Source organism: Danio aesculapii, chromosome 7, assembly GCF_903798145.1.
Source record: "Danio aesculapii chromosome 7, fDanAes4.1, whole genome shotgun sequence".
NCBI lineage: Eukaryota > Metazoa > Chordata > Actinopteri > Cypriniformes > Danionidae > Danio > Danio aesculapii.
The window spans coordinates 5832921-5842920 of NC_079441.1; the positions used below are offsets into that span (position 1 = coordinate 5832921).

Below are 10000 nucleotides of genomic sequence, written 5' to 3' on the forward strand. Positions count from 1 at the left end.
GGACTGAGTCACAGTGTGTATTGTAGCCCTTTCTTCAGGAGTCGTCTTGTCTGTGTGTGTGTTTGTAGGATCGAACTACGCCATGACTAACGGGGGTGGAGGAGGGGGAGGAGCCAGTAGCTCCACCCACCTGCTGGATCTGCTGGAAGAGCCCATTCCAGGAGTGGGGACCTACGACGACTTCCACACCATCGACTGGGTCCGAGAGAAGTGCAAAGACAGAGAGCGGCACCGCAAGGTCAGATATTAACAGCTAACATTTTTAGTATAATACACTCTGCAAAATGTGGTGTTAAGTATGGTCCAAGTGGGGGGGGGTTTTTTGCTAGTTTTAGCCTGGCGCAGGTTTCATTGTCACGTTTTATGCCACGTTGTTTTAATCGCATGCTGATCTGAAGAGGAAATTCACTTTTACAAGGGGTTTAAACACAGTTGTGTGGCAGCAGCGTGTGAATATAGCCAGCTACTAAGGGTAAAAACACTAAGGGGAAACACTTTGATTGACCTTCTCCCCTTGTATGTGTCATCTGAAGGGGAAAGCCCTGAAATGAAATAGACCACACCATTGACCAAATAAAAGCTGCGCTAAAGTCCAGTGCAGAGCATGTTAGTTAAGTGCCTATACTGGTTCAAACGCTTACACACAGGATGTACAGCAATACACAAATATCTTTAAATCTGAAAAAAAATTAAGGATTAAAATGTTAAAAAAATGGGGGTATATGCCGAAGCATGCTAATAGGACTTTTAATTTGTCAGTAACCTGGGTTAATCGTTTCCGGTGAAGTGTATGCCAATGCAAAATCTGCGCATTTAAGGTCTGTTTTCTTTAAAAATCAGCGATTTTTCTCTAGCTGAGTGATATCTGATATAAAGCAGGTCTCAGATTGTACAAGAAGCACTGCATTAAATTACCCCCCCCCCCCCCCCCCATGTCTTTATAATAGGAACATTTATTTTACCCCAGTATATTCAATGGAGCTTCTGCGCTAGCTTGCTGATTCTGATGGGCGCATGCGAGCAAGCGGCTTTTTGTCTCGTTTTACGCTTGAACAGCTAAATGAATGTCAAAATATGTTTAGTTGATTATATTTTAATTACATTACAACATCGATGCTGTAAAAAGAACCGTATAAAATGGAAAAAAACTCACAATAACAGGTCACCGCAAGTTTATCAGCATGGGAAACACACTAGCTCAGCATGTACCCTATAATTATTTTCTACATGAATATAAAAACCACTGCCTCCATGCCTTCATGTCGGAGGGTTTTTTCAGTTTATTCCAGACAATCTGCTTTTGTATAATGTTATTATTATTATCAGTATTATTTATTATATGCATATTTATATTTGTTTTAATGAACACAAGTTTAGATTTGTCCACCTGTCGGGTTTCGGAGACGTCTGCATCACCATATAGACCTAAACTGCATTTCGTTGCCTTGTACTTGTACATGTGTAATGACATTAAAGTTGAATCTAATCTAATCCAATATGGGGCATAAGAACAGGACGTGTGTTTGGATATAACTGTGATATTTTTATTTATTTATTTATTTATTTTGACCACACTTCGTTATTATCGTTCATTTATTCGTTTGCTGGAAATTAGAACTGAATTTAGAAATTTTAAGAACTGGGCTGCTCTAGTTACTATTACAGTGCCAATCGTCTCAGTATGTATATTAACATCAACGAGCGTGCGCAAATAATAATGAAAGAAAGCTTCACAATATAGGATGTAAATAAATAATGCTGATTGCTCACAAATCAACAATAAGGAAACTATTATAAAAGTCCTTTATATATATATATTCAGATACCAGGAGGTTGAAATGAAGCTGGGCTTTGAGCTACAGTCTCGGGGCCGTTGGTGCACAATGAATCCTCCCGCGATGAGAAGGGCAGGAATTTCAGTCAGTAGTGGATGCTGCTGAAAAATTATGATGCTGCTTTATACGATTCTTGCACATGTGTGGTTCTATAATGAATAAATTAACATGATTAGTAATAAAGTCGCATCACTGTATGATGGACACCAGCAGCACTAGAAATGTGCTGAGTCATAGCTATACAATATGCATGTAGATTATAGTAATGCAGACGTCATTAAATACTCAAACATTACATCAATAATGCAGCAGTTGTACATCAATTAAACACAAATAACTGACAATCATAGTAGTATAATGTAATATACTGTTGAGTGAAACTCGCGTTTCTCAATCACGCACTTTCAAGGATCGTCATGAGCGAGACTTCAGCACAGCGTATAAGCGCTATTAAAACCCATCCGCTGTCAATCCAGATAATAATACACTCTTCTGCAGTTCACAAAGTGAAGGTGCTACAGAATGAGATGATAATCTACTGTTTTGTGCCGTTACAGATGAGATTGTAGGACCTTTGCTTTCACATCGCCATTCCTGAACTGATTCACTTTCGATTTATCATTCGGTTGATTGTGAACTGAATGGCTCGCGGACAATTGCTTCATTCGGTTGATTCTGAACTGAATAATTCGCGAACGATTGCTTCATTCGGTTGATTATGAACTGAATGATTCGCGGACGATTGCTTCATTCGGTTGATTCTGAACTGAATGATTCGCGGACGATTGCTTCATTCGGTTGATTCTGAACTGAATGATTCGCGGACGATTGCTTCATTCGGTTGATTCTGAACTAAATGATTCGCGGACGATTGCTTCATTCGGTTGATTCTGAACTGAATGATTCGCGGACGATTGCTTCATTCAGTTGATTTCTGAACTGAATGATTCGTGGAGGATTGCTTCATTCGGTTGATTCTGAACTGAATGATTCGCAGACGATTGCTTCATTCGGTTGATTCTGAACTGAATGATTCACGGACGATTGCTTCATCCGGTTGATTCTGAACTGAAGGATTCACGGACGACTGCTTTATTCGGTTGATTCTGAACTGAATGATTCACGGACGATTGCTTCATTCGGTTGATTCTGAACTGAATGATTCACGGACGATTGCTTCATTCGGTTGATTCTGAACTGAATGATTCACGGACGACTGCTTCATTCGGTTGATTCTGAACTGAATGATTCGCGGACGATTGCTTCATTCGGTTGATTCTGAACTGAATGATTCGCGGACGATTGCTTCATTCGGTTGATTCTGAACTGAATGATTCACGGACGACTGCTTCATTCGGTTGATTCTGAACTGAATGATTCGCGGACGATTGCTTCATTCAGTTGATTCTGAACTGAATGATTCGCGGACAATTGCTTCATTCGGTTGATTCTGATTTGAATGATTCACGGACGATTGCTTCATTTGGTTGATTCTGAACTGAATGATTCGCGGACGATTGCTTCATTCGGTTGATTCTGAACTGAATGATTCGCGGACGATTGCTTCATTCAGTTGATTCTGAACTGAATGATTCACGGACGATTGCTTCATTCGGTTGATTCTGAACTGAACTGATTCGCAGTGGCGCGACTCACTAAATTAAACTAAATGTTTAACTGTTTTCTCTCTAGCGACGCGTACAGTTTTTCCACTAACGAAGTCTGCCGTGTAAACCGTAAATGCGCCAAGGTGCAACGCAAATGCCTTTAAAGAGAATGTGAGATGAGACTCTGATTGGTTTAATGCACATTATGCTCGAAACACTCCCAGTACTCATTAAAAGAATAAGCACAACCCTGTTAGACCATGCGGCAGCGCAGAGCATATTTTTCCATCCTTAAAATAGCAAGCGGATTCAGACACCCTTAATGCTTTTGCGCCATTCGCTTTAAACTTTGCACCTAGATCGTTAAAATAGAGCCCGTAATAAACTTTTCTGACTTTAAAATGTAAATAATGTTCAATTACATGTTGTCAATACATACAAACTATTAATTGAATTGACATAAATGGTATTATATATCATTATCAGGCTGTGAGATGACATATATGGTGATATGAGAGCTTTGTCTTATCCTTCAGCTCTACTATAGTGTAATGGCGGTGTTTGGCTTGCTGGTGCAGCGTTCAGGTTTCTCTTCATCTTCAGCAGCAACACTGAAGCGTGAGGACATTTGAATAGACGTTGTTTCATTCAAATGATCTTCCTGCTGGAACCGGAGCTGATATTGACCGCAGAGTGGGATTTTGTTTCATACGAACTCCAGCTCCTGGATCAGCTGCTCTGGGCATCATGTGTATTTACCACAGTTTTATTTCCCCATGTAGATAAACAGCAAAAAGAAGGAGTCAGCATGGGAATTCACCAAGAGTCTGTACGACGCCTGGTCCGGCTGGCTGGTGGTCACACTGACAGGACTTGCATCAGGTAAACACACACTCACACACACACACTTTCTCATTCATTCGCATATGTGAATTTGTATGTATATGTATATATATATATATATATATATATATATATATATACACACATATATACACACATATACACATACACACATATATATATATATATATATATATATATATATATATATATATATATATATATATATATATATATATATATATATATATATAAACGGCTTCTGATATGGCCCCACACACACGCATACTCAAATACATGCACACACACATGCTCAAAAACACATTCTCAAACTCCAATACACAATTCACTCATGCTCTCACACACACTCAAACAAAGCAAACACACTTAAAACCCAAACACACACACCATTAATCCAAGAGTCCAGGTTTAATCTTTTGAAGGCATTCTGCTGAACTCTGCTGTTTCTTAATTCTCCTTGAGCTCTAGCTCTGGCATTTTTAGTCATTGGTCAGGCGTTGGGTCAAAGTTAATTCCTTTAACCTTCTCCAAGATTTTAAATGTAATTAAAAATGTTGTGCTAACACACTGTGGTCTACATTGGCTGACCTCCAACAACACACACTTTGACCCTCAGACACTGCAGCTGTAGATTAGAAGTTGATTTTGGTGTTGTTGGTTTATGTAGGCCTATGTGCTGTTTCCATGTTTGGATAGGTGTTACTGCAAATAATGACAAATATTTTAGCCAAAATCTGTTATCAGTTCCACCCTTTAAAATTAGGTTCATTAGTATGTTCTCCTCTCGTCTAGGTTACAGCAGTGTACCACACTATTAAACACAACATCAGCTATATCAGTGCTAGAGTGCTACATCAATAACTGACTGGTTTAGCTCAGCTACTAAATACGATCTCCAAAGACTACGTCGAATAGTTCGGACTGCTGAGCGAATCACTGGTACAACCCTTCCTACTCCCCAAGAACTGTACTTATCCAGAGCGAGCAGAAGGGCTGCCAAAATCACTCTGGACCCCTCACACCCAGCACACTGCCTCTTTGAACTTTTACCTTCTGGTCGACGCTACAGAGCACTGCGCACCAGAACAGCCCGACACAGAAACAGTTTCTTCCCTCAGGCAATCCATCTCATGAACACTTGATGATAATAATTGTGGAACCAACATCACTACTTGCTATACACTCTTATACACATATACACTTATTTAACAACACACTTTACATGCCAATTTGCACATAACAGCTGCACATATAACGTTGTATATAGTAATAAACATGTACATACACTTGTCAATCTGTATATTTGCACTCACTACTTACTTCTATATTTAATATATATTTATTATCTGTTTTTTGTCCTGTCTCTGTTATCCTGTTGCACTGTAGAAGCTCTGTCACCAAAACAAATTCCTCATATGTGTGAACATACCTGGCAATAAAGCTCTTTCTGATTCGGATTCTCAGAGTTGTAAAAGAGAACGACTGACTGCATCTGTTTATACAGATTTCAATAAAAGACAGTTTATTTTATTGTCCAAGTGTTCATACTTTCCTGAAAACATATTATAAGTTGCGATTTACCACCACTGACAGGCCCGGATTAAGAATTCAGAGGCCCCTGGGCACAATGTGTTGTAGGCCCCCAACCTAGCCGCACCCCTATAGTTGAATAAGATTAAAATAATATTTGATAAATAAAATGAATCTATAATGTATTGCCTGCATTTTTAAAATAAATGATATACAGTACATATATTTCTTGTCCACAAAGATTTAACTTATTTTTAAAGCATTTAAAGCACACTGGAAAAAAATACTAATACAGCTAGTGAAAATAAAATGGATACTTGTTCAAGTTCACTGAAGCAGTACTAAAATGTATATTTAAGGGTAATTTTAATGTATAATTTCGACTTATAATGCATATGATTTGGATACAGGCTTACGCACACACACACACACACACACACACACACAGATAAACAGCACGACACTTCCTGGCCCCAATCCAACGCCTTCGTATGCTTTCACCCACTGGAGGGGGTAGGCAGGTCTGTGACCATCGCCTCCATGGCTGCAGGACCTGATGGCTGCCCGCCCTTACCGGACTATATACTATATCCACACCCCCTGTTCCCATCCCCTGTGGCAATGTTATGTCTTGTCGGTGTGTTTTTGTGCTAGATTGCTGGGGCTTTTTTGCCTCTATTTCCTAAATGTATCTTATTTCCTGTTCCACCTCCTGTGACCTGTCTTCCCTGGAGTTGTGATGTCTGTGCACGGTTGGGGGGTTCCATTTACCTGCATTTCGTTGCCTTGTACTTGTACATGTGTAATGACAATAAATTAAATCTAATCTAATATAACACCTTTCCAATCCAGCTCTATGAATCTGAGTCCTCCATAATACACTCACTTATAAATGATTCCTACTTGTCTTCCTCGTGATGAAGAGTAGGCCAAATCTGATATGTAGTGGGGGGGGGGGGGAAAGAATGTGTTTATCAGATGCTGGATTCGAACCGGGTTCATGGTCGATCACGTCAAAAGATGTTCCCATGCACCTTATGAGATACGCGACTCGCGCTGCTGTCTACTGCGCTCTTTAGTAACGTTGTCTCTGTCAATCAAACGGTAATGGGTGTGAATCGCTGAACTAGTTTATTCCAACGAGGTGCGCTATTTGCACTAAGCCTAAATAGACACTCCAAAATCTGCATTTTCCCTTGCAGGGGCCCCAAATGCGGACGGGCCCTGATGTGGTTTCTGGCTTTTCTCTTACTAAATCAAGCTCAGACTGGGGTTATGAATATCAGAAGAATATAATACTTTATTGGAATATTTCCCAAAAAAGCAGACAGCCTGGAGCAGACCCATCTCAGTCTCTCCCCAGGATAAATCCAGTGTCCCGCAAATTTAATATCACCTTTATCCTTGCTTTCTCCCACCTTTGTGTTTTCACAGCTGTTTACTGGTTCAACAGGCCTCTTCCAGCTCCTACGCCTTTACGACCCCTATTTAAAGACCCCTCTTCTTGTTGGCCCTTATAATGTACAGATCTAATATAATCATCACCGTTTTTCCACATACAGTTCACATTGGTTAATCATGACTAGTATCCGTTTCAAACATCTAAACTGGACTCTTCTCTCCCAGACAGTATGTGTCTTTTCAAATATACATGACAGTTTCAACATCTGTTGTTTACATTTCATGCCTTTCTGACACAGATGGTTCTCAATAGCCGCGTTTCCACTATCGCGCCTAAAGCGAGCGAGCCAGGGCGAGCCAAGGCCAGTCGCGTTTCCACTATCACTTCCCGGGCGTAATCGAGCCAAAGCGGGGCTTCCTTGGGGCCAGCGTCCGGCCTTTTTTGGCCCGCCGAATACCTTGGGCCAAGGAGGGCCAACTGGGGCTTCGGGGCGGGGTTACATACAAAGGCGGAGTTTTCCTGTCAGGTAAAGAGGAGACAAGATGCTTTCTTCCCTTACATTTGTTTTGCTATCGCGCTTGATCAACTCACTAAGAAGAAAAAATGGATAGCAGACAGTACTGGCATGTGATTTATTTATTTGAGGCATTTAGACATTTTGCTTAAAAGCACACATGCATATGATGTTTTCCCTCACAAAAAGTGTTGATACTTTTGTGCTGGCCTTACACCAACAGACCACAAACAGTAAAAAAGCAATCGCTTCGGTGTTCTCCATCTTCCAGCTCTCGTAGTGATGCCAGGTTGTGTTTGTGGTTATAATTTGAGTTTTTTTGTTCCCGCTGAAGTGGGCGGGTTGTGTGACGTTTGATTTGGGGGACGTTCTGGGGGCCGTGTTTGCGTGACGGGCTGCGAGCAACTAGCCCGACAGTGGAAACGCGACATGATTTCGGCCTCATTTCTCAACCTCCCGGGCTATTGGCCCGGCCTGGCCCGATTAAAGCCCTGACTCGCACTGGCCCGATAGTGGAAATGCGGCTATTGCATCCCCAAGTCCTCTCTCATGCTCTTTTATGACCCCTTTGCTTTAACCTATCACCTGTTTTCAAAGATATATAATGGCAGATACGTAGGGCCCTCCACTCACCCAATTAAATGTGTCTTCATATAGGTTTAGTAAATAAAAATCTTCATCAGCCCCTGGGCCTGTGCCCATAATTCCCATTGGTTAATCCAGTCCTGACCACAGACATTGGGCCTGTAATTAGGGATGTGGCCCCCACTGCAGTATGCTTCCCTTATTTTTTTGTATTAAAAGTGGTAACCCTACATTTGTAAGCACTCCTGATGTGTGCGTTGCCCCTCAGGAGCATTAGCTGGCGGGATCGACATCGCCGCCGACTGGATGAACGACCTGAAGGAGGGCGTGTGTCTCAGTGCCATGTGGTTCAATCACGAGCAGTGCTGCTGGGGCTCCAACAAGACCACCTTCGCCGAGAGAGACAAGTGTCCTCAGTGGAAGACATGGGCCGAGCTGATCCTGGGTCAGGAAGAGGTCAGTCTGCACATCTCAATACACCACTGTTGTGTTGGGGTTAGGGTGCTATATATACGTTTTTTGAGACCTTACCTTCTTTATAGGTGGAACATCTCCCCTACTTTTAATTAATTTTATTTATGCAAGGGCTGCATAATGTATCCTAAAAGTATTGATATTGAGTTTATAGTATATTAAGTATCCACATGACCCCAATCTAGTGAAGATCAATCACATGACGATGTTTTTGTGTGTATTGACGTCTGTCCTGTGTCTGCTTCAGGGTCCCGGCTCGTACATCATGAACTACTTCATGTTCACCTTCTGGGCTTTGTCTTTCGCTTTTCTGGCCGTGTCTCTGGTGAAGGTGTTTGCGCCGTACGCCTGCGGCTCGGGAATACCTGAGGTACTCATGCACATCCATTAAACACAATACACCACTGCTTTTACCTCATATTTTACATTCAGTGTTCAATAGGAAACCAGTTTATCTGGTGAGTCGTTATTAAAGGGATAGTTCACCCAAACATAAAAACTGTCATCATTTACTCCAAACCCGTTTGACTTGCTGATGAATTAAACACAAAGGAAGATATACTGAAGAAATCAGCCATAGATGACATTCATCTGATGTCATAATATTAGGGGAACTATATAGGGCTAGGCTAGGTCAGTTGACATTTCTGTGTGGAGTTTGCATGTTCTCCCTGTGTTGGTGTGGGTTTCCTCTGGGTACTCCTGTTTCCCCCATAGTCCAAACACATGCACTATAGGGGAGTTTACTTAAATAAATGACTGTATTCTGTACTATATTAATGTAGGTGTGGGACAATGTGAGAGCCATCGATCAAGTGTTATATTTTATTGTAAATACAGTTGAAGTCAGAATTATTCATCCTCCTGTGAAATTGATTTTCTTTTTCACATATTTCCCAAACGATGTTTAACAGAGCTGAATTTTTCACAGTGTTCCCTATACTATTTTTTCTTGTGGAGAAAGTCTTAATTGCAGGGTTCATACCAAGCGGGAACCTCCCGCTCTCTCTCGGGAAGCCAATACGGAAGTAACTGAAACTGCAATTCATCAAAATTCCGCTAGTCCTGGCTTCATAATAGAGCAAATTGCAATTGAGCCCACTGTTAGAATGGCCAACTTTACAGCAGAAAAAAGGTGTTTACAGCCTGGTACAAAGAACGATTTTGGTTCATATAGCTATTATTACCC

At 41.1% G+C, this 10000-nt stretch overlaps 1 protein-coding gene across 5 annotated transcripts in view; it reads left to right on the top strand.

Annotated features, from left to right (window-relative positions):
• clcn3 (chloride channel 3) overlaps positions 1-10000 on the top strand; it is a 97963-nt gene that overhangs the window by 44127 nt on the left and 43836 nt on the right. For all 5 annotated transcript variants that reach the window (XM_056460974.1, XM_056460977.1, XM_056460978.1 and 2 more), the window contains 4 exons: positions 69-238; positions 4225-4324; positions 8606-8793; positions 9059-9181. In XM_056460974.1, the coding sequence (XP_056316949.1) occupies positions 69-238; positions 4225-4324; positions 8606-8793; positions 9059-9181 (581 nt within the window). The remainder of the gene's footprint in view (positions 1-68; positions 239-4224; positions 4325-8605; positions 8794-9058; positions 9182-10000) is intronic.